Source organism: Eumetopias jubatus, unplaced genomic scaffold (genome assembly GCF_037043125.1).
Source record: "Eumetopias jubatus isolate StellerSeaLion01/CBP00866 unplaced genomic scaffold, mEumJub1_p1.0 scaffold_4, whole genome shotgun sequence".
In the NCBI taxonomy this organism is placed as follows: Eukaryota; Metazoa; Chordata; class Mammalia; order Carnivora; family Otariidae; genus Eumetopias; species Eumetopias jubatus.
The window spans coordinates 79,509,362-79,535,495 of record NW_028274810.1 but is presented as its reverse complement, the minus strand read 5'-3'; the positions used below and the strand labels follow the sequence as shown (position 1 = coordinate 79,535,495).

General features: G+C 36.1%; 1 protein-coding gene across 2 annotated transcripts in view; it reads left to right on the top strand.

Annotated features, from left to right (window-relative positions):
- LOC114217148 (protein argonaute-3) overlaps positions 1 to 26,134 on the top strand; it is a 121,322-nt gene that overhangs the window by 37,428 nt on the left and 57,760 nt on the right. Inside the window, exons 2-5 of one of the 2 annotated variants that reach the window (XM_028113946.2) lie at positions 718 to 782; positions 7,471 to 7,591; positions 12,237 to 12,445; positions 13,285 to 13,421. In XM_028113946.2, the coding sequence (XP_027969747.1) occupies positions 733 to 782; positions 7,471 to 7,591; positions 12,237 to 12,445; positions 13,285 to 13,421 (517 nt within the window). In that variant the 5' untranslated portion in view covers positions 718 to 732. The remainder of the gene's footprint in view (positions 1 to 717; positions 783 to 7,470; positions 7,592 to 12,236; positions 12,446 to 13,284; positions 13,422 to 26,134) is intronic. The other variant, XM_028113945.2, reaches the window with a different exon arrangement.

Below are 26,134 nucleotides of genomic sequence, written 5' to 3'. Positions count from 1 at the left end.
GTAATCTGTCAGTTATCTGTGAATACTAGGAATGTTTACTCCACTGGATTAGCAAGTGTAGTTATATAAAATTATGAAAGAATTCATACCCATGTTAAGTGATTTGAAGGTAGTTTTTAGTAGAATGCTCTGGTGTATTACAGATTTTATATTATAAAATACTAAAAATTTTATCTAAAGTATATAATGCCTTTCTTCTGTACTCTGTGTCTTTTAAACTTTATCTTGATGCAAAAGTATTCATTGGCTGTCTTCTCTGTTACTTATTGAAGAGTTCTGAAGATAAATTCAAGGTTGGAAGGATACAAGGAGAGACTGCCAGCCGTTTTAGTTGTGTTTTATAAGCCGCCTCTGGGTGATTTTACCATCTTGTTATACCTTTGCAGTCTTCCTTCTTTCTGTCTATACTATAGTGACAGATTAATGTATTGTAGCTATGAATACTAACTAATGTGAATAGTCACTTTCAGGGGAAAATATTGTTTCATGTCTTCTCGTATCAACTAAAATATTTCCCATTCTTCCTTTTGGGAGCAGAGAATAAGCAATAACTAGAAATGAGATGAAGGTGGGTCTCTATGAGCATATAGAACAATTAATGAAAATAATTTCTTCTTCTTTTTACATTAAAATTTCCCTCTCCTACCATTTTTCTGCTGCATGAGTCAGGTGGTAAAGTGGAACTTACTGAAACCAATATTAAATTTTACTTTACAGTCTGTGCACCAGAGCATGATGGAGTCAAAAGACTTGGTACCAGAATGTAGGAAGTGGTGGTTGAGGTAAGAGTGGGAAAGGTAGGCTGTAGCCCTTTGTAAAACCTAATGTACTCAGGTAGGTTCCATTTTTGTAGTAATCGCCAGATATTCTTAAGGATTTTTAAATTCTATCCCGAAGTTCTACAAAAATGCATCATATTATACTCTGCAAGAATTCTTTCCTTCTCAGACCAAGGTCTTTAGTCAAAGGAAGCTACTAAAGATTGGCTACAAGTTCTTATCCCCATTTACTCAGATTTTCTTTCCCAAATTGCTTTCCTAAATACTGCTTTAGAAGTTAAAATATTTTGCGTATTTTGATAATTGTAATTTAACTACAGTATACACTTAAATGTTGTGCTAAGGGGCGCCTGGGTGGCTCAGTCGGTTAAGCAGCTTCCTTCAGCTCAGGTCATGATCCCAGGGTCCTGGGATCGAGCCCCATGTCGGGCTCCTTGCTCAGTGGGAAGCCTGCTTCTCCCTTCCCCACTCCCCCTGCTTGTTTTCCCTCTCTTGCTGTCTCTCTCTCTGTCAAATAAATACAATCTTAAAAAAAAAAAAAAGTTGTGCTAAAATTTCTACATTTGAACAAAAGATCAAAGGATTCTCCCCCATTGTTATAATAAAAAACAACTGCACCTAAGACAAAGACAGTTCCACAACTGTGACATAGAAAATTCAGTTCACAGTTTATGTCAATTACCAGAATTTAGTCTCTCTATTAATTTACTTTGATACTAATACATTGTGGTGTATCTGTTTGTTGTTTGGAAGACTTCAATATTTCAATATAGTCTTGAAGTATATTTGTGAGATAATTATGCTTAAATTTTTATATAAAAATAGTATCATATATATTTGCTTTTGCCCCAAAAGTACTTTCATTAATATCCCATATGGTCCCTGTAACAGCCCAGAGACTATTATCCCATTTTTATTGATGAAGGAACTAAAGTCAGAGAGGCAAGGTAACTTTCATAACAACCTAGTGGCAGAGTGGGACTAAAAATTCATGTCTACTTACTTCTCTTCCAGTGCTTATGTTAGCACATGTAAAGGTTTCTCAAATTGACAATTTCCCAATTCAAATTTTCTTCATAATACAGTGAGCACCTTTGCTGCTGTTGCTGAATAGATGACTAAATTACTATTTTAGAGTTTTTCTTTAGTTCCACATTCCTGCCTGATGAACATTCTAATATATTACCCTTTGTCATGGTATCTTTTGAGATAACAAGTGAAAATTTGCAGTTCCTTGATTTGTCATTTTCTTAACTTGCATACTGAAGTTTCATTAAAACTCTAAATATGGGGCGCCTGGGTGGCTCAGTCGGTTAAGCGACTGCCTTCGGCTCAGGTCATGATCCTGGAGTCCTGGGATCGAGTCCCACATCGGGCTCCTCGCTCAGCGGGGAGTCTGCTTCTCCCTCTGACCCTCCTCCCTCTCGTGCTCTCTATCTCTCATTCTCTCTCAAATAAATAAATAAAATCTTAAAAAAAAACAAAAAAAACAATATGGTGGCGCCTGGGTGGCTCAGTTGTTAAGCATCTGCTTTTGGCTCAGGTCATGATCCCAGAGTCCTGGGATCAGATCGAGCCCTGTATCGGGCTCCCTGCTTTGTGAAAAGCCTGCTTCTCCCTCTCTCACTCCCCCTGTTTGTGTTCCTTCTCTTGCTTTCTCTCTCTCTCTGTTAAATAAATTAAAAAAAAAAAAAACCTTTAAATATATCAGTTACATCATCTTAGTGAGAAATTAAAGAGACATGATAATAAATGATGGTCCTTAGAAAAGCTGATTCTAGCCTATGTTTCCCTTTGAAACATAGGTTTTAGCAGTTATGCATTTAAAAGTAATATAATGTTAGAATTGCCCAGTGTATATAGAATTCTAACACCATTCTATTAAGGCTCTGAGAGTTTGAGTTCAGTGTTTAGTGTAATTATTCATAAAGAAGTTTTTATATCTGATGCCATGATAAAATCTGCAGTGTTTCATTATTCGGTATTCTCCTATTTAGATTTTACTGTTAGAGGGGATTGCAGAGATTATTCATCTCAGCCTTCTGGTTGGCATCTTCTAGTTGGTATCTTCCATGACATAACTGCTCCTTGAGCTGTTCTAGCAAGGATGACCTTAGGTACTCTATAAGATAGTATAATCCACTTGTGAATAATTCTGGTGGGAAATTTTTGCTCCAAGTCTAGCTCCTTGTATCTTTCCAGTTATTTGTGAGTTCTGTCCTAATTCTGTCCTTTCATACAAGGTAGATTTTCTGCTTAGTTCAACAATATGAGGGTGCCTGGGTGGCTCAGTTAAGTGCCTGCCTTTGGCTCAGGTCATGGTCCCAGGGTCCTCGGATCGAGCCCCACATTGCACTCCCTGCTCAGCGGATAGCCTGCTTCTCCCTCTCCCACTCCCCCTGCTTGTGTTCCCTCTCTCGCTGTGTCTCTGTCTGTCAAATAAATAAAATCTTTAAAAAAAAAACAATATGACAGTCCATCAAAATACCCGGAGGCTTCTCTAGTTTTCTTTGAGTCTTTCCTATTCCAGACTTGAAGTCCTTAGTTTGGTTTATTTTTACTCATGTTACATGAATTTCTATCAGAAAAAAAAAATTAGAAAAAAAATTTTCTATCTGGTTATGTTTCATTTTTTTAGGGTCTTAAATTTTTCCAAATTGAACAGAGTACTTCAGAATGTGAAATGACTATATAATATGATGGGATGGTTACATGCTTTATACTGGGCACTTAAATATGTGCAACCTAATTTTTTTAATTTTGAGGAAGCTACATCCCACTATTAGCTCATTCTGGACTTAAGAGTCACCTAAAGCCCCTTTCCACAAAAGCAGTGAGTAAGTTCACATCCTCTAATCTGTTCTTTTTGCAGTTGAGCTTTTTAAACAGAAATGTTTAGATTTTACAATTGCCCCATTATATTTCATCTTCATTGAGTTCATTATTGTAGTGTTTAGTAACATTTAACATGCTCGTTTGTTTTTAGGATACTAACAGTGTCTCCCAAGTACGTATAATTTGAGGGCTTCTTAATTAACAGGTATTTTATTCTTATTTACTGTATGTAGAGCACTAGATATATTTCTTTTGTTGTATGGTATTGATAGTTTGGGGGGACCACTTTAGAAGTTTATTCTGATTAAAAGTTTCCGTGAATGTCCTAGTTAACTTAGAAAAAGAAAAGGAACTTGCCCTGCCCCATTATAGTATTATAAAACACTTCAGTAATTGTGAAAACATACGATACTTGTTTAAGAACAGACAGGCCACTGGGACAATATAGAGACTCAAGAGCCAGATTCATTTATATGTTGAGAACTTATAAGATAAAAATGGCATTTGATTTATTTTATTTTAACATTGCGCTCAAAGTCATGACCGTGAGATCGAGACCTGAGCCAAGATCATGAGTCGGACACTTAACCAACTGAGCCACCCAGGCATCCCAAAAAATGCCATTTTAAATTGACTGGTTATGTATAGACTATTTAGTAGGCAGTGTGGGACCACTGGTTTACTATATGGAGAAAAATAAAAGAGTCTTTATATAACACTGTTTATAAAGAAAGACCTCAGATGGATTAATGGCCAAAATAATATAGATAAAACTATATATAGATAGATAACTATAGATAGATATAAAACTATATAAATAACTATATGTAGACAAAACTATAGTTGATAAAACACTGTGATTTAGTATTAGGAAAGTAATTCTCTTTTTTTTAAGATTTTATTTATTTGAGAGAAAGTGAGAGACAGAGCATGGGCGGAGGGGGAGGGGCGGAGGGAGAGGGACAAACAGACTTCCCACTGAGCAGAGAGCCTGATGCAGGGCTCAAAAGCATGAAACCGTGGGGCACCTGGGTGGCTCAGTCATTAAGCGTCTGCCTTCGGCTCAGGTCATGATCCTGGGGTCCTGGGATCGAGCCCCGCATCGGGCTCCCTGCTCAGCAGGAAGCCTGCTGCTCCCTCTCCTACTCCCCCTGCTTGTGTTCCCTCTCTCGCTGTGTCTCTCTGTCAAATAAATAAATAAAATCTTAAAAAAAAAAGGCATGAAATCATAAGGTGAAAAATGATTCATTTGAAGATACAATATTAAAGATTTCAGTTCGATAAATACATAGATATTGTTAACAGGCAGATAACATTTGGAAGATATTTGCAGTAACTAAACCTGTTAATAAATTAATATCTGGACTATCAGGCTATCAGAGAAACTCCTTTAATTCAACAAGAAGGCTGGGGCCCCAGTAGAAAAATGAGCAAAGGAAACAAGAGGGAATTAACAAAAGAAACAGGCACATGAAGGAATGCTCAAATTCATTAGAAATAGAAATCCCAATTAAAATAAAATTTTAGTTTTACCTGCTAGGCTAGCAAAAAATGCAAAGTAGAGCTGGATAATACCAAATCTTGTCTGGGATATGGGGAAATAGGAACCTCCAGGAATGTAGATTGTATAGCCACTCTGGAGAGCAGTTTGGCAGTTCTTCATCATTTGGTTGATAAAATTCACTTGGACCTAACAGTTTCATTCCTGGGCATATAACCAGAGATTAATTCTCACACAAGTCCATAAAGGGGTATAGTAAGAGATGCTGCATTACCCCATTGTTTTTGGTGGCTGGCAGTTAAAGTCTGCATTGTTGGGTGAATGGATAGACAACATATGGAGTACTTTGCATCAATCAGAAACAATGAACCACGTGTCCCACAGAAATATGAATACATTTTAAAAACCTAGATAAAGGTGGGAATATAAGCAAACAGAAGGATGTTCATCAGACACATTAGAAGAAATAACTTATTGGGAAGAAGAGAGCTTAGGAAATGGAGGTGGAAGGAAAAAAGAGAGGTTACGTTCAGATGAATGGTTAAAATAAGCCATGAATCGAGGAGTATGATTAACTTTTTTGTCTGGGACATAAAAGTGAGGTTTGGGGACTCATTTGGCAGTGATATGTAAGTTGGGTTGGAGAAGAAAAGATTAAAGGCATAAAAAACAAGAGACTTAAAATAATCCAGGTACTAGAACATGAGGTTATAATTTAGCATGGTGGTAATTGGGAATGAAAAGTAAAGGACTAATGTGAGAAATACTGCAGAGGTGAGGTCAGTAACTAATTGGATGAAGAGGTGAGCCAGGTTTTGAATCTGGGTAAATGGGGAGAGGGAGGCCCCAATAAAGAGGAGCAACAAATAGGATAACCAGAAAACATGGGGGAGATAATTTGAATTCAGCTTTAGATTCCATTGGAGGTTCTAGCAGTTTATTGAGGTAGATTGTCCACTGTTAGAACATTCATGAAGAATATAATGTGCTAGATATCGAAACAGAACATTTTTTATCCCTAAGTTGTTTTAGCACAGCTATTTTAATCTCCAACCATTTTGATCTTTAGAGTGGTTTGATTGGGTTGCCAGGATTTGGTAAGCTTAAAGTTATACCAATTTACTGTTGAGTAAAAATGACAAAATAGTCAAAACATTCTGACAAATTAGATCTGTAAAGTTTCACCTAAGAAACTGGACTTGATGATAACGGCTGCAGAAGAAAATTGTAAATGGCAGAAAATTTTGAAAATTTGTTTTGTATGTAAAAATGGATGTGAGTCAAATCTTTTTTGTAAAATTTACTCTAAAAGAGGCTTGATCTTGATTTAAATAGTTTCAGCAAAGTGAAATTGAAGAAGAGGAAAAATAGAAATTTTGAGCATGTAGAAAATTGCTCTTAAGTATCAAGTCAGTTCAATTATTTTGTATCAGAGAATGCCTTTTTCTCTCCTTTTTCTCCTACCTACCCATAGGCTAGAATTGAATTTTTTTCCCCATTCTTTTAAATGTATTGTAAATTATACCAGTAATATATAAGTATACTCTCATTATAATATATTTAGATTATTTAGATAAAATAAAAAATTGTTCTTCATTCCTCTCACCAGAGGTAACCACTGTATCTATTTGGTACATATCCTTCTAGATACCTTTCCACTGCTTTTACAAGTAATGTGTGTATAAAAATAAATGTTGATTTGTGGATATTTTGTATTATTCTCACTATAGTCTAATTTTTTTAATGTAAAAGTCTTGACTGTCTTTCCACGTAAGTATATATTGGACAAAAATGTTTACTGGGGGAAAACAGGTTTTGGAATATTCTTACTGGCTAGATAATATTTTAAGGATGGGGAAAGGGTTGAAAAGGATTGGGGGTGTAATGTGTGTTTATTGCTCTCAAGAATCTCACAGTCTAGTATAAGTGAAGTATACAATAATTATAATACAGTGTAGTAAATGTTCTAGTAGATATATGTACTAGGTGGTATTTGAGCACGGAGTGAAGAGCATCAAACTCTTTAATAGAGAAGTGCATGTGTCAGGTAGTGCTCAGAGATGGTGAGGGATTTAGGATCATTTTCTAAGGATAGTATTTTGCAGTTTTACTGAGGCCCAGAATGATTAGGTAATTCACTGGATTCATTCTTTTATGCCTTTTGTGAAATTCATATCCCTTGCCAGAAATCAGTCTTTCTGGTATCCTAAGGTATGGTCCTGAAAGCAATATCTTTATCAGTATGACTGTCTTTTAGAATTTTGGCAGCTTTAAATAGTGCAAGAATTACTTTATTTTGTATTTTGTATTTCATCATGCAGAGGATTATGTGAATGTATTTTTTCTCTTTTTTAGGGAGGTGGTTGACTCAATGGTTCAGCATTTTAAAGTGACTATATTTGGGGACCGTAGACCAGTTTATGATGGAAAAAGAAGCCTTTACACAGCCAATCCACTTCCTGTGGCAACTACTGGGGTAAGATGCATTCCTTTACTGAAAAGCTATTCTTTTGCAATATCTCCCTTTGTTTTTTATTTTTGTTTATTTACATTTTTATTTTTTTGAGAGAGAGATTGAGTTGGGGGAAGGGGATCTCAAGCAGGCTCCACACCTATCATAGAGCCTGACACAGGGCTCGGTCCCACGACCTTGAGATCCTGACTCAAGCTTAAACCAAGAGTCGGACACTCAACCAACTGAGCCACCCAGGCACCCCACAATACCATTTTATTATAGTCCATATATACATAAGAGTGTATTATTTATCTTTTTATTTTGAAATTGTATTTTTTTTCCAGTTTTTTTTTAAGATTTTATTTATTTATCTGAGAAGAGAGAACAGGGGAGAGGGAGGGGCAGAGGGAGAGAAAGAGGGATAAGCAGACTCCCCGCTCAGCAGGGAGCCCAACGTGAGGCTCAATCCCAGGACCCTGGGATCATGACCTGAGCCGAAGGCAGATGCTTAACCCACTGAGCCACCCAGGCATCCCTTGAAATAATTTTAAACATACCGAAAAGTTGTAAGAATTAAAGAACTCATGTAGACCTTTTACCCAGATTCACTAGTGTTCCTTAACTTTTACCACATTTGTTTTATCATTCTTTCTTTTGTTGTGTTTATAGATATTTGTATAGAGCGAGATACACATACATACTTGATTTTTCCTGAACCATTCAAGAGAAGGTTGCATGTGTCATGCCCTTTAATATCTATTTCCTAAGATCAAGGATAAAAATCGGGCGCCTGGGTGGCTCAGTTGGTTAAGTGACTGCCTTCAGCTCAGGTCATGATCCTGGAGTCCCTGGATCGAGTCCCACATCGGGCTCCCTGCTCAGCAGGGAGTCTGCTTCTCCCTCTGACCCTCCCCCCATCTCATGTGCTTTCTCTCTCATTCTCTCTGTCTCTCAAATAAATAAATAAAATCTTTAAAAAAAAAAAAAAGGATAAAAATCATAGTACGGTTATCCACTCTACTAAATTTTTCATCGATATACTTTTATCTAATCAACAACCGTATTCCAATTTTGTCATTTGTTCCACTGATGACTTTTAGCATTTTTCCCCCCTCTAGTACAAAATTCAGTCTAGGTTCATGATTGTATTTAGATAACATGTCTTTTTTTTTTTTTTTAAGATTTATTTATTTAGGGGCGCCTGGGTGGCTCAGTCAGTTAAGCGTCTGCCTTTGACTCAGGTCATGATCCCAGGGCCCTGGGATTGAGCCCTGCTTCGGGCTCCCTGCTTGGCGGAAGCCTGCTCCTCCCTCTCCCACTCTCCCTGCTTGTGTCCCTGCTCTCACTAACTCTCTATCTCTCTGTCAAATAAATAAATAAAATCTTAAAAAATACATATTTTTTTATTTATTTGAAAGAGAGAGCGAGCACATGAGCAGGGTGGGGAGGGGCAGAGGCAGAGGGAGGGGGAGGGGCAGAGGCAGAGGGAGAGGAAGAGATTCTCAAACAGATCCCCATTGAGAACGGAGCCCAATGCAGGGCTCAATCCCACAAACCTGAGATCATGATCTGAGCTGAAATCAACAGTCAGATGCTTAATCTACTGAGCCACCCAGGTGCCCCAAGTTACCACATCTTTTTAGTCTTCTTTATTCTGGAACAGTTTCCCAGGCTTTTTCTTTTCTTTTCATGACATTAACATGGTAGAAGATTACAGACAAGTTGTTCTGTAGAGTGTCCCTCAGTCTGGGTTTGTCTGGTTTTCTCTTGATTAGATTCTGATTAAGCATTTTTGGCAGAAATAATCACACAAGTGTTCTTTCCTTATCAGTGGATCATATCAGGAGACGTTAATAGGTATTTGTTCCATTAATGGTGATATTAAGTTTGATCACTTGGTTAAATACTAGCTAGTATCTGCCAGGTTTTTCCTGTCAAGTTTTTCTTTTTTCTCTTTACGCTTGTGAGGAGATTTTATTTTTAATTGTGGTAAAATACACATAAAATTTAGCATCTGAGCCATTTTTAATGTACATTTTAGTGGCATGAAGTACATTCACAACCATCACCACTGTCTATCTCCATAACTCTTTTTATCTTATAAAACTGAAACTGTATTCATGAAATACTAAGTCTCCATTTTCCCCTCCCCTCAGCCCCTGGCAGCCACCATTCTGCCTTTTGTCTCTCTGACTACTCTCAGTGCCTCATCTAAGTGGAATCATACAATATTTGTGTTTTTGTGACTTATTTCACTTAGCCTTATGTCCTCAAAATTCATCCGTGTTGTTGCATGTGTCAGAATTTCCTTCCTTTTTAAGGCTGAATAATATTCTATTGCATGTATATACCACATTCTGTTTATCCGTACATCTGTTGATGAACGCCTTTTGGCTATTACAAATAATGCTGCTGTGAAGATAGGTGTACAAATATCTCTTTCAGTTCTTGGTTTCAGTTCTTTTGTGTATAAGTAGTAATTCTATTTTTAACATTTTGAGAAATCACCATACTGTTTTCCACAGTGGCTGTACCATTTTACTTGCACATCAGCAATGCACAGGGGTTCCAAATTCTCTACACCCTTGCCAAAACTTGTTGTTTTCTGAGGGTTTTTTGATTGTAACCATCCTAATGGGTGTGAGATTATATCTCACTATGGTTTTGATTTGCATTTCCCTAATGATTAGTGAGTTGAGCATCTTTTCATGAGCTCATTTGTGTATCTTCATCCTTTGCCCATTTTTTTAATTGGGATTAGTTGTTGTTGAGTTTTAGGGATTCTTTATATATTCTTATCAGATACATGATTTGCAAATATTTTCTCACATTTTGTAGGTTGCCTTTTCACTTTGTTGATCATGTCCTCTGATGCACAGAAGTATTTTTGGTTTTTTTTGTTGTTGTTTTTTGAGTAGGCTCCACACCCGGGGTGGGGCCCAACATGGGGCTTGAACTGACGACCTTGACTGAGATCAAGACCTGAGCTGAGCTTAAGAACCGGATGCTTAACCTACTGAGCCACCTAGGCGCCCCTAAGAAGTTTTTAATTTTGATGGGAGAAATACTTTTTTTTTAAGATTTTAAAAATTTGTTTATTTTAGAGAGAGAGTGCGAGCCAGGGGGTGGGGGGCAGAGGGAGAGAGAGAATCTCAAGCAGACTCCCTGCTGCAGGGCACCCTATCTATGCAGGCTCAGTCTCACCACCCTGAGATCATGACCCAAGCCGAGATCAAGAAGAATTGGTCACTTAATCAACTGAGCCACCCAGGCTCCCAGATATAGGAGATACTTTAAGGATCCTGTTTCTCATTAGATTTTTAAGTAATTGATGATTCTTGCTTGGAAGGATTATTACTATGTAGTAATGGTGATTTTCTAATTCTGTCATTCTTTCTACATTTATTAGTTAGATTGACTGTAACGGAGAGCATTTTCTTTTCCCTAATTTATTTATCCTTATTTATTTCACTGCCCCAGTTGTCCCCGATTTGGCCATTGGGAGCCCCTTTAAGCTGGTTCCTGTTTCCTTTTTATACTACACACTTTTTTTGAGTACTTCCTTACTTTCTGGCACAAGATGATCCAGGCTCCTCTTATGTTTTCCCTGCTGCAGCCATGCAACTGGCCCTTTCTCAAAGGAACAATGGTGTCTTTTAGTTGGGGGATGCAACTTAGAAACCAAAATCTGTGTATGTATTCATGCTGCTGGGGTATAGGTGTTTCTAAAATAGACAGAGATTGGAAATAAAAATATATAAATAAGCAAATAAAAGAGACAATATATAATAAATATTGTGTGTCATATAGTGAACCTACCATAATAAGTATCCTATACAAGTACTACTTATTGTGTAATATACTATATATATATATAGGAAATCATGAGTTCAAACTGATCCTTCAAGTTTCAGTTTATCCCCCCAGGATTCTTCCTCTGCTCCCCACATTGCATATTTGTATCTTCCTTTTTTGAACCTCAAAACATCACTGCCTTTTCTCATTTGTTCAATTTATAAAACATTTATAAAATCCTTTCAGAATTGCTACACCATACCACCCACCTCTCCTCCACACTCCCAACTGAGAATATATTCAGTATACTGTGTTCAAGAGTTCCTTGCATTAATGTTTTCTTTTTTCCCCTTCTTTCAGTGTGGTTAGGTTATTCATTTGAAACACATTTGGTTTCATTTGATTTTGTTTATATTTTAATTTTTTCACTTCATCCTTCTTGATTTTATTTTTAATTTTTTAACTGATAAAACTTTATTTAAAAAAAAAACTTTATTTAATATGGTTCCAGAAATCAAAACTATACTGAAAAATATACTCAGTACTGTTATTCCTCCTTTATTTCTTCCAGTCTGTTTCTTCCCATCCTTTGAAAGTAACCAGTTTGTTTCTGGTTCATGCTTTTTGTGTTTCTTTTTGCAGAAATAAAATATATGTATATTTTCCCATTTTCTCCTTTTTCACACAAAAGATGGCATACTATTTGTAATCTTGTGTACTTTGTTTTTTTTTGCTTAACAGTATAACGGAGATTATTGATTTAGCATTGAGGTTGGTTTTTTATATTTCCTCTGTTTTTTCTTAAATATCTTTTAAAAATAATTGTTCTTATCTTTTTCACCTTATCAATTGATTATTTCCCCATCAACAGGTAGATTTAGATGTTACTTTACCTGGGGAAGGTGGAAAAGATCGACCTTTCAAGGTGTCGATTAAATTTGTCTCTCGAGTGAGTTGGCACCTACTACACGAAGTACTGACAGGACGGACCTTGCCTGAGCCACTGGAATTAGACAAGCCAATCAGCACTAATCCTGTCCATGCCGTTGATGTGGTGCTACGACATCTGCCCTCCATGAAGTGGGTGCTTCTGGCTTTCTCTCCTTTTTAGATTTTCAGTGTGAAGGCTTTCTTCCCAAGAGTGGGTTGTGCAAGCCTCCTTTGATTAACCTTCACATGTTGTATGTTTTGATTCCTTCATTTAAAGAATAGCATGCATAAAAGTTGATTGACAGAAGAAGTAAGTTACAGAAAAAAATTCTGATTTTTGAAAGTGAATGCAGATCATTAAGGTAGCTGTTCTAGTGTGGATACCTTTTAGAGAAATGTCTAACCTTTATCTTAGAAGCTGTAAATCTTGGATAACTGACATATTTGGTTAAGTCCCCTTGTTCTAAAGGTAATTTCGTTGTTTATACAATAATATCAATTTGTGTTGAAATTGCTACTCTCTTAATCACACTGTCACCTCACAAGTGTATGTTTGTATTTGTGTGCCTATATAGGATCAGTGTGTCTTTTTAAAGAAAAATATATTTTGGAAACACATTTATACAAATAACCTTTCAATCAATATTTATTTACTCTTTAGCATTTCCTAAGGTTGGAACTGGTGTTTCTTTTCATCTGTTTCTAAGAAAGTATTTTAAATAAAATTTATTCTTAACCAAACTAACATTAGTTTAAGGATGATAGAATTTCAGTAAAGGATGCTGATGGTTTTTGTTTTGGTTTTGTTTTTCATTTAGAATGGCTGCTTTCTGCTTTCACAAATTTGGAAAATATTTAGTTTCATATATTCCTAATGATAAGCATCATTAGAATAAATTAAGTTTATGTGCTCTAGACTCACCTGTTCTGCAAATTTAAATACCTATATGGGAAGGAAAGGACTGAACATGACATTTTAATTTTTGTAGATATACGCCTGTGGGGCGTTCCTTTTTCTCAGCTCCAGAAGGATATGACCACCCTCTGGGAGGGGGCAGGGAAGTATGGTTTGGATTCCATCAATCTGTTCGACCTGCCATGTGGAAAATGATGCTTAATATTGATGGTAAGGGAACTAAAACAATATTCTGTATTGGGTAGTCGATTCCTGTATTGCACGCATGCGTCTGTGCGTGTGTGTGTGTGTATGTGTGCAGTTTATATATAATTATATGTACTGGTGTCTTGGAAGTAATATTTGGACACATACTAAGAGTTGAAAAACCTTTGTGTTTTTATTACATTTTGTTTAGAAAGCCTTTACACAGAAGTTGTCCTGGAATGCTACTGAGCATGAAGTAAGCACATTAAAGCATATATAAAAGCCTTGACATGATTATCTGAACAATCTCACTTTTGTCCTTTTAACTTTTAAGTCAGTATTTCATTATGAAATACATGTTTTAAAGGAAAAGTAGTCTGTTGATCATGGTGACCCCAGGTGTTATACCTACTACTGATGCTTATAGTGGTGTTAATTGCATTCTCATTTTTGGCTCAAATATTTTTGAGCATATATAAAAGTAGGGAGAATAGTATGATAAACTGCCACCTGTGTGCAAACTGTCAAGAATTTTCCACCTTTCCTTAAACTTTCTACATTTACTCCTCTAAGTCAAATCCCAGATAGCAAGTTATTTTGTCTCTACTACTATAGTATGTACCTCTGAAAAAAAAATGGGTGTTTTCTTACATAGTCATAATGCCATTATCGTATGTAAGAAAGTTTTATATAAGATCCACGTATCATGTTTGGCTGATAATGCCTTTTAAACAGTAGTCCCATTTCCTTCTTCTTGTTTTGTTTTGTCTTTAATGCCATTGACTGGTTAGAGAAACTCTGCCACTTGTCTTGAAGAATATTCAAAAATCCACATTTGTCTTTTGTTCTTCTGGTGTCATTACCTTAGTCCTCTGTCCCCTGTATTTCCTGAAAAATGAAAGTTGGCCCTAGAAGTTTGATTCAATTCTGGTTCAGAATACTTCATACATACTTCATATTGTATCATATTAGGAGGCACACAGTATCTAGTGGTTCCAATTTTAGTGATACTGAGATTGATCTGTAGGTTCAGAGATCAGTAGGCCTGATCTCTTCATTGTAAATCTCCCAGATAACCTTTCAATTACTAATAATCCATTCAGTAATCATTGTTACCCAAATCATTTGTTTCACTAGCGATTACCAAGTGGTATTTTTCTAATTCTGTATTTATTAGTCTTTGATAGCTTTTTTGCTTTCTGACACAGGAGGATATTTCAGGCTCGTCTTATATTTCCTACCCTATACCTGGAATCATCCATTCCTTCAAAGATCCCTAGATCTTTCCAGATCACTACATAGTTTCTGCATTGTTTTCAGTTGCTTCTACTATTGTGGAAATGTCACCGAGGAGCTATATCTCAGAAGTCCTCTTTTGATGTACACGAGGACTGTTTTGTTTCCCATTTCAGAACATCGTTTCCTATATATGTAGATGTATCTTTAGGATAGATTTCAGGAGGGAAGATTAATGGGTCAAGGGCAAATGTATTTGTAATTTTGATCATTATTGGCAGATAGCCCTCTGTAGAGGTTCTAACTATTCTGCATCAGTGAATGAGCCTACCTGTTTTATTGCCACTAGAAATGTCAAGCTCTAGATTCTATTAATTGGATTTGCAAGAAATCATTTCCTCATGTACTTTTATTTTGCATTTGGCCATATTTTCACATGTGTAAGGGTCACCTTATTTCTTTTTTTATTAGCTGTTTGTTTATGTCTTTGCCCTTTTTTTCTGTTTGATTTTCAGTTTTCTCATTTACTGAGCGCTTTCTAAATTAAGGAGATTAGCCCCTTGTGTTAGGAATTGCATTTATCCCTGATTATTTGTCTTTTAACCTTTGATACAGTCTTGTTTTTGTATTTTGCCATGTAGAACTTTGTGTCTTTGGGGGTGGGGCGATGGTAAATACATATACACAAACACTTTAATGTAGTAGCCAGTCGTTTCTTTTATGACTTGAAGTATTTTATAAAGCTAGTCTCAAATTTCTCTTCAGGCTTTTCTAGCCTATTCTTATTTATTTTACCACATAAGCTGTAGAAACACCAGTGGGTTTGGGAGGATGGGCTGTTATTTTTATAGAAATCTCATTACATTTATAAATTATTAGGACAAATTGGCATGTCTTAAGATACTGAGTCTGTCCAAGAAAACACTGTACCTTTCTATTGGTGCAAAATTACTTTTGTTTCCTTCAGGAGTGTTGTTAAAGTTTTCCTCACGTAAAAGTTGCACATATCTTGCACATATTTCCCCCCCTTTTTTTTGCTATGAAATGGATTTATAGATTCTAACTGGTTATTGTTTACATACATGAAGGCCTTTGACTTCTGTATACCTTTTTCTCTCTGCCTTATTGAATTCCATTTTTGTTTATAGTAGTTATTCAAGTGATTTTCTTGGCATTTCTAGGTTATAATCATTTCATCTACAGATAGTGATAGGTTTACCTCTTCCTTTGGATTTTTATACTTCTGATTTTTTTCTTACCAAATTATATTGACTAATTAGACAGTGTTAAGCAGTAGTGATTAGTGGGCATCCTCTTTTTATTCCTTACTGTAGAAAGGAATGCTTCCAATGTTTCTACATTAAGCATGATATATACATATATATATGTATATGTGTAAGAGTATCTATTGATCCCTATTTTATTATTGTCAGATTTCTTTTTAGGATCAGTGGAGCTAATGATATGATATTTCTTGTCTTTTTAACAAACATTGAACCAAACTTGTGTTTCTGGATTCTTTTAATGTGATACTGTATTCTGTTTGCTAATATTTTACTTTTTTAATCAAAATGCAAAAGTAAGTTTGATCTGTAATCTTTTTTTGTGTAATCTTTTTCAGGTTTTGAAGTTTTTCAAAGTTTTTCAAATTTAGAAGTTTTCATTTTCTAAGATGTACAAGTTTTTAAATTGTTAGCTCTTAAGATTTGGTAGAATTCTATAAAATCTTGTGGAATGGTGTATTTTGTTTTGCTTGATTGGTAGTAGCTCTTTGAAAACTTCCATTTATTTTGTGAAAATCAATTTGTTTAGGCTCAGTTTGGGGTTCATTTTTGGTAGGTTATGTCTTATTAGAAAATTATTTTATCTGTATTTGATTTTTTAGAGAGTTTTACATAGTTTCTTATTTTTTTTTGAAATTGTGTCTACTTCTCTGGTTTCCCCCCATTTCTTATTTTGTGTATTTGTGTTTTGTCTGTTTTACTCTTGAGAGACAATAGTTGAAATAACTGGTTTCAACACCCTCTCCCCCAAGCCACCTGGCAAAATAGCTTTTGAAACTTTTTTTTTTTTAGCTCTGTGTTTTCTAAATTCTTAATTTCTGCTTTTAGCTTTATAAATGTTTTCCTCTACTTTTTTCTACTTTGTTACTTTAGTTGTTTTTCTGACTTTTTGAGCTATATTAGTAACTCATTTACTTTCATTTTTTTAATGATGAAATTATTTAAAACTGAATTTTTTTCTGATCACTATTTTAGCTACATCCCAAAGCCTCTAATGTGTAGAAGTTTTATTATTGTCTAGAAACAACACAAATTTTATTTGTATTTTCCCTCTTCTCCAAATGATTCTGAGACTTTTTAAATTTTCAGATTGAAGATCTTTTTATTTTCTAATTTTGTTATAAATTTCTAGTTTTGTGGGTTGTTAATCAGAGAATATGGCTTGTATTTCTCCTTTTAGAATTTGTTGAGGTATATTTTGTAGTCTAGGGGTGCCTGGGTGGCTCATTGGGTTAAGTGTCCCAACTCTTGGTTTCAGCTCATGTCATGATCTCAGGGTCATGAGATTGAGCCCTGCATCAGGCTCCGTACTCAGTGCAGAGTCAGCTTGAGAATCTTTCCCTCTGCCCCTCCCCTCTCTCCCCCTTTGCTCCTCCCCCTGCTCACAGGTGCATGAGCTCTCTCTCTCTCTCTCTCAGGAAGGATTTGTTGAGGTATATTCTGTAGTCTAATACATAGTCAATTTTTGTGAAAGTTCGATAGCTATTTGAAAATACATACATTCAGTTATTAGGGTAGAGTTAAATGAATATCCATCAGTGCTTACCATTTTGGTTATGTTGTTTTAGATCATTTTTGAGTTATTTTTGTTTACTTGTTCTCTCAGACTGGGAGAAAAATTTTTAAATTCTATTATTATTGTGTTTCTCCTAATATCTCCTGTGATTTCTACTTTCTTAATGTTGCTGCTGTATTATTAAGGACTTATATACACCTGTTTTCTTCATTGTGAATTGTACCCTTTACAATGATAAAGTGACTTTCTTTTTATACTTTGAGCTAAAAGTCTGCATAATCTAATGAAAGGATTACAATCCATGTATTTGTGAACTTTATCCTATCTGTTAACTTTTCCTTTCCTTTACCTTTTTTAATACTTTGTGAATCACAAATCTATCTTGGAGACGACATAGAATGGTTTTGCTATGTGGGTCAGTCTAAAGCTTTTTTTCTGTTAATGGATGAGTTAAGCTGGGTAGATAGGAAAGGCATACATGCTTGGTCTTAGTTGTGTCACATCATTTTATATTTTCTGATTATATGTGTTCTTGAAACTTCCAAGTGGTCTGTGTGCTTTTTAAATAGTAGTTTGATATTAAGAAGTGTTATTTTTCCCACTAGTGGTAAACCTTTATACTTATACCTTCATATAATACTCCTGTTTCTTTTTTTTTTTAACTAAAATTTTTTTTTTTTTGAAGTTTCATTGACACACAGTGTTACATTAGTTTCAGGTATACAGCATGGTGATTGGACAAGTTTGTATAATATGCTATGCTAACCACTCATCTTTCTCTCTTTTAAAGCAGTGTCTTTTTTCCTTAATAAGTAACAGTTAGCTTTTTTCTCTTCCTTTCCTTCTTTCTTCCCTCCTTTACTAACTGGTTTTAGCAAATATACCATTATTTTATTGTTCTTTATGATTTTGTTTAAACTTTTACTATTTGACTTTCAACATTGACTCCTGTCTATTACTATAAGGTACAGTCAGTGAGTTTATTCTACTTTTTGTTTTCCACTATCATTGATTTATTTGTATATATTATTATTCCTACATTGTTAGGAATTGTTGCATTCCATTCTGTCACCCATATATCCATTTGCTTTCATCTCAGATCTACAATTAAGTGTATTTGTGCTGTCAGTCCTTTTGCTGAAATTTTTCCTGTCATCTGTTGGTTGCAGTTTGTCCTCAGTTGTTTCTTTTGTGTGTGTGTGTTTTGTAGTAGTTTATTTTTTTATTTAAATTCACATAACCAATGTGTAGTACATCATTAGTTTTTGATGTACTGTCAAGTGATTCATTAGTTGTGTATAACAACCAGTGCTCATCAGATCACGTGCCCTCCTTAATGCCCATCACCCAGTTACCCCATCCCCCCACCCCTCCTTTCCACAACCCTCAGTTTGTTTCCCAGAGTCAAGAGTCTCTCATGGTTTGTCTCCCTCTCTGATTTCTTCCCATTCAGTTTTCCCTCCCTTCCCCTGTGGTCCTCTGCTCTATTCCTTGTATTCCACAATTGTCTTTCTCTGACTGACTTATTTCATTTAGCATAATACCCTCCAGTTCCAGGGGCGCCTGGATGGCTCAGTCGTTAAGCTTCTGCCTTCGGCTCGGGTCATGATCTCAGGGTCCTGGGATCGAGCCCCCCATGTTGGGCTCCCTGCTCAGTGAGAAGCCTGCTTCTCCCTCTGCCTGCAGCTCTCCCTGCTTGTGCTCTCTCTCTGACAAATAAATTAAACATTAAAAAAAAAATACCCTCCAGTTCCATCCATGCCGATGCAAATGGTAGGTATTCATCCTTTCTGATGGCTGAGTAATATTCCATTATATATATGAACCACATCTTTATCCATTCATCTGTTGAAGGACATCTCGGCTCCTTCCACAGTTTGGCTATTGTGGACATTGCTGCCAAGAACATTGAGGTGCGTGTGCCCCTTCTTTTCACTACATCTGTATCTTTGGGGTAAATACCCAGGAGTGCAATTGCTGGGTCGTAGGGTAGCTCTATTTTTAACTTCTTGAGGCACCTCCATACTGTTTTCCAGAGTGGCTACAGCAGCTTGCATTCCCACCAACAGTGTAGGAGGGTTCCCCTTTCTCCGCATCCTCACTAACATTTTTTCCCTGTGTTGTTAATTTAGTTGTTTCCTCAAAAAGAGAAGGGCTTATGAATAAGAGCTAAGTGTTAACATACTGAAAACCATTTACTTACAGCCTTACTCCTGAAGGATTATTTGTCTAAGACATAAAATTATTGACTTACAGTATCTTCTAAGTATTTGTCTCCTGTCTTCTGATATTGATGTTCAGTAGAGAAGTATGATATCAGCTTGATTTTCTTTCCCCTAGAAGGGACCTGCTTTCTTTGGTTGCTAAAATTATTTTTTACACTTATTTCACTGGATTTTTTTGTCGGTGTTGACCATTTTAGATCAGTTTTCAAAGGATTCCCTTTGAAAATGTAGGTTCAAGTCTTTTTTTTTTAATTTTTTAATTTTCTTTTAAAACATTACTATTTTGTTTGCTTCTTACTGTGTCTTTTATAGTGTAATTTTTACCATGTGCTTACATTTTTCAACTTTTAAAAATCTTTTTTTCCATTTCTTTCGTGAGTCAGATCTGCAATACTTTTGTTTTTACTTCTTCCTGTTGACTCGCTGTCTCTTCCCTAAGTTCTTGATTACTGCTCTGAAACTTTCTTTCTCTTTCTTTTTTTTTTTATGTTTGTTTAAGTAATTACTACACCCGACGTAGGGCTCAAACTCACAACCCCAAGATCAAGAGTCCCATGCTTTTCTGACTGAGCCAGCCAGCCGCCCTTCTGAGATTTTCCTAATAGCTGTATTAAGAATTTTTTAATTCATGGGGCACCTGAGTGGCTCAGTCAGTTAAGTTACCGACTCTTGATTTCAGCTCAGGTCATGAACTACTCAGGGTCCTGAGATTGAGCCCTGCATCAGGCTCCCCGCTCTGTGGGGCATCTGCTTAAGGATTCTCTCTCCCTCTCCTTCTGTGCCCTGCCTATCCCTGTACTGTTTGCACATATGCTCACGTGTGCACTCTTGCTCTCAAAATAAATAATCTTAAAAAAAAAAGTTTTTGAATTCATGTTAAAAAGTAGTGTTATGGTTTTCATCTACTTTGTGATAATTTTCTGTTGAATTTTCTTTGTCAAGGCTGTTGTACCGTTTTACCTTTTTTATGGTGTCTTTATGCGGATACTTACCGCTTTTTTGTTACTCATATTTGAATGAGATGAGCTTTCCCAAACCACCTGTTGGAAGATTCTGGAGTGGGGAGAGAAGAACAGGACATTAGGAGCAAAGTGATTTCCCAGGTTTCTCTGTTCAAGGCCTCTGTCCTCTGTTGTTCTGATGGATTCTTTCTTCAAAATATAGCTACATCTCCTTTGCCTCTTAGTAATTTACATATATATGAGGTGTGAGCTACTAGCCACCAGGTCCTTACTAGTTTCTGCTACCAATGGATACAACTCCTGCCTTTTAACCTGCCTGCTTCAAATGTTAACAGAATTTTTGAAGGGTATACAGGAATTCTTTATGGTGTTCTGTGAACTTTTCTGTAAGTTTGAAATTACAGATGAAAAGGGCATGCCTTGCTTTTAAAGGAGTACTAGTGTCTGAGATCTGTCACTTCTAGACCACCCTCCACTCATTCTCATGGCACTTTCTATACCTCATTTTTCTACTTTCTCCTGAGATTCCCCCGGTCCGTCTCAGTCTAAACATTGCAGTTCCCAATTAGACAATAGGACTCTCTCTTTCTGGGAGTGAGAATTTGCTGTTCCCTTTCTAGGCTCTTTTCATATTTCTTGTCTTCTCCCTTGTATAGGTTCTACCAGTCCCAAGTACTTTGGGCCATATTCACTTATAATTTGGTATTTCAGTTTTTTACTGTATCCTGGGTTCACCAAATATGTAGAGGGGTTTTCTTTTCTTTTTAAAAACATTCTCTTTGTTGTTCTATATTGGGTTCTAGGAGGAAAATGGGAAAATTTGGAAGTAAATCGCTATTTTCTTACTGGAATTTAAAGTCTAGCTTTGGATATTATTAAATAATTTCTAAATAACCCATTGGTCATATAAATTGCAAAGAAAATTTTAAATATTTTGAACTTAATGATAATGAAAATAATACATATCAGAACTGGTATGGTTAGCTAAAACAATGCTTAGAGAGAATTTAAAACTTTAAATGTCTTTTAGAAAAGAAAAGCATCAATGACCTAAGTATTCATCTCAATAAGTTATAAAAATAAAAAATAAATGCAAAGCAAATAGAAGGAAATAAGAGTTAAAACAGAAATTAATGAAATAGAAAACAAATTTATTCTGTAGGTAGGAAGACTTGAAAAGTTTTTAAGAAGGATAGTGACATGATCATATTTGTTTTCCAGAAAGAGACCTCTGGCAGCAGTGTGGAGAATAGATAGAGGAGAAAAAACTAATCTCAGAAGCCAGTTAGGAGGCTTTTTCAATCACTAGTTCAGGTAAGAGATGGTGATGGTCTAATGTGGGATGGAGAGAAAGGAACCATATTATAAGGAATAAGTTGAAACAGTAGGTTTAAGAACCATGTCCAGAAAAACTTTGGGTATAGTTACTGGCACATGGCCCTGAGTGGAAATGAATAGACCAGAAGGTTTACTAGGTTTTTGAAGGAATTGTTTTTGGAAATAAACTTATAAACCTGGTATATTTGTCAGGTTCAGCCAGAGAAGCAGAACCAGTAGGAGATCTAGAGAGAGAGAGATTGGTTTACACAGTTGTAGGGGCTAGCAAGGCAAGTCTGAAATCCGTAGAATAGGCTGTCAGGAAGGGCAGACACTGGGACTTGTGGGCATGGACTGAAGCTGCTGTTCATAGGTGGAAGTTCTCCTCTGTCTCTCTTGAGGAAGCACCAGCCCTGCTGTAAGGCCTTTCCACTGACTGAACGAGGCCCACCCAAATTATCCAGGATAATCTCGTTTATATAGTCAACTGATTATGGATTTTAATTACATCTATAATACACTTTCACAGCATTACCTAGATTAATGTTTGAATAGCTAACAACTAGTAGCACAGCCAAGTTGATGCATTAAAAAAACAAAAATATATCTGGCCTGCACAGTTATTCAATCTTTGAAACAATCTTCATGTTCCCAACCCTTCAGGCTCAGTGACTATGTTATATTATAAACTAGCTTCCAAGAAGGGCATATTCACCAACATATAATCAGAATAGTGACTCATTCATATCAGATGTGAATGGTAATGCTGTCAATTGAATTGGGAGATAGATCTGCTATTGCTGGTTAGTTGGCAGTACATACCATATAAATAGATCAAATATTAATATGTCCAAAGCTTGAAGATCTTCTGGGACATATGGATAGAGACTGTAATATGTAGTTGGAAATGCAGATATGAAAATCTGTAGTGGTGGGAGCTAGAAGTAGAAGTTTGGGAACTCTTCAGTATATAAATTCATATTTGAAACTGTAGAAATGGAAAAACTTCTTTAGGAATAGTATTTAAAACAGGAATGAGGAGGATAAATCCATGGGGAATACTAGCATTTAAGGAAGGAAGAAGACCAGTGAGCAGTTAATGATTATCACAGGCAGTATGAGAGCCAAAATATGGTGTCAGGGAAGCCAAGGGAGGAAACATATTCAAAAAGTAGATGATTTCACAGTTAAGCAGTGGGAACTTTTCCAATAAAATCAAGAATAAAGCAAGGATATCAGGACTATGATATTTTAGTTATTTTGTGTTTGCTAACTTCTGTTCTTCTTACAGGTTTCAGTCTACATGTTACTTCCTTGAGAAGCAGTATTTGACACCCTTCTCCCCCCCCCCACATCCAGCCATCCCCCAAGTCTCAGTTAGGTATTTCTTTTATGTATTCCCATAGCACAGTGTACTCCCCCTGTAATATAGCATGTGAATCACTCGGGATTATAAGTGTTTATTGTTCTTTGTCTCCTGTTAGAATGAAAGCTCCACAAAGGTAGGGACTGTCCATCTTAATCACCAGTGTAGGTACCCTCCATGCTTAGCACAATTCTTGGTCATATCAAGCAAATGATGAATAGATAAAACCAAGAACATAGAGGAGGAGCATCCAAATTATCCTGGAAAGTTAGAAAAATATTTGGAGGAGTGAGTGATACAATGAGATCAAGAGTTTGGATTGAAAAGGTGGTACATAGGAATAAGAGATTTTTGAGAGGTCTCTAAAATAAAACTCGATTGAAAGATAAAAGAGAAAATCTAAATGAATGAAACTGAGAAGACTCAATTTGGTAAGATACCAGTTTTCCCAAAATTAATCTGTAAATGCAATTTTAAATAAAATCCCAGTAGGGTATATCATGAAACTTGATCAGTAAATATTAAGTTGTGGGGTTTTTTTTAAGGATTTATTTATTTATTTATTTATTTGACAGAGAGAGGTAGCGAGAGAGGGAACAAAGCAGGGGGAGTGGGAGAGGGAGAAGCAGGCCTCCTGTGGAGCAGGGAGCCCAATGCGGGGCTCGATCCCAGGACCCTGGGATCCTGACCTGAGCCGAAGGCAGACGCTTAACAACTGAGCCACCCAGGTGCCCCAATATTAAGGTTTATATGGGGAAAAAAAGACCAAGAAAAGCCAATATAATTTTTTTAAGCCAATATAATTTTAAAGAAGAATAAAGAAGGAGGAATTGCCCTCTTCATTTTAAAACTATAACAATTATTATTCCACACTACTTTAAGTGCAGGGACAGACAGATCAGTGAAGCAGGATACAGAGCCTAGAAATAAGCCACATGTGTATATGGAAACTTTGTATAAGGTCAGGCAGCATTTCATATCATTGAAGAAAAAGAATATTTAATAAATGGCATTTATACAGTTGACTGCATGAAAAAAATAAACACATCCCACATCACATCCAAAATCTGTTTCTAGGTATATTTTAATTCTAAATGCATAATGCAAAACTTTGGAATTCTTTTTAGAAAAATATAAGTGAGTATCTAATGTTGGACAAAACATAAAATGTATAAATCATAAAAGATAATACTGATAAACTTGGCTTCATCAAAATTTAAAACTTGTATGTTATAAAGATAATCATAAAGTTAAAATGCTAGAATATTTACAATACATATAACCAAGAGCTTTACAAAATATAAGGACATATCAATAGAAAAACAGGTAGTTCAGGGGCACCTGGGTGGCTCAGTCGTTAAGCATCTGCCTTTGGCTCAGGTCATGATCCCAGGGTCCTGGCATCGAGCCCCGCATTGGGCTCCCTGCTCAGCTGGAAGCCTGCTTCTTCCTCTCCCACTCCCCCTGCTTGTGTTCCCTCTCTCGCTGTGTCTCTCTCTGTCAAATAAATAAATAAAATCTTAAAAAAAAAAAAAAGAGGTCTCCTGGGTGGCTCAGTTGGTTAAGCGACTGCCTTCAGCCCAGGTCATGATCCTGGAGTCCCGGGATCGAGTCCCGCATCGGGCTCCCGGAGTCTGCTTCTCCCTCTGACCCTCTTCCTTCTCGTGCTCTGTATCTCTCATTCTCTCTCTCTCTCAAATAAATAAATAAAATCTTTAAAAAAAAATAAAAAGAAAAAAAAGATAAAAACAGTTCAGAAAAGAGGAAACCCAAATGACCAATAAACATGTGAAAATCAGATTCTCAAATTCATTAGTAATCAGGAAAATGCAAATGAAATAAAAAAGGTTCCATTTCACACCCATCAGATTTGTAAAAATTAAAAGTTTTTTATATATATTTATTTGAGAGAGACAGAGATAGAGCATGAGTGGGAAGGAGGGGGAGAAGCAGACTCATCGCTGAGCAGGGACTCGATCCTAGGACCTTGGGATTATGACCTGAGCAGAAGGCAGACGCTTAACCAACTCAGCCACTTAGGCTCCCGGATTTACTTCTTAATTGCCAGTAAAATGTAGTGCTGCTGTGAAAAATAACGAGTGAAAATATTGCACTGACCACCTGACGTGCATGTTTCATTTTTTTTTTCTGTGTGATTTGATTTTGCATCCCTTGTGCTTGGTAAATTGCACTGAACAAAACAGCCCTTGTTGAACTTGAAATCTACTGGAAAAGACTAGTATTGAGCAATGTAAGTATTACGAAGGAGAAGTGCTGAGTATGATGGGAGCATATAACAGGGATCCATTCTAGTCTCAGGGTTTGTGGAACATTTCTCTGAGAAAATGAAAGATTCCCTCTAGGTAAAATTGGTAGTGGAAGTAAGAATGGAAGAGTGAAGAGTACTCTTAGAGAGCAATTTAATTCTAATTATGTGACTTAATCTTGTCTTCAGAATGATTGTTTTTGTGGTATTTAATATTCTCTCAACTATGTAATTAGACTTAGGTAATTTTGCCAATCTAAGACTCAAAAATATTTTTTCTTCACGTATCATCTCTGAAATTGGGAGATGTCTTACTGTTGATGATTTGTCAACAGTTTAACTGGCAAGTTTCTTTTTAAAATACTGATGTACCTTACCATCACTGGTGTCTTAGATTCAATGATATGTGGAATATATTTTTGATTTAGCCTGCATTTAAGCCAAACCCATTTGCAGCTTGCATTTTATTACTATAATTCCTGCATTTTTAAAACCATCACAGTGAATGTGTGGTATTTATTAGTTGTATTTCCTTTAAGATACTTTTATTTACCACTCATTATATA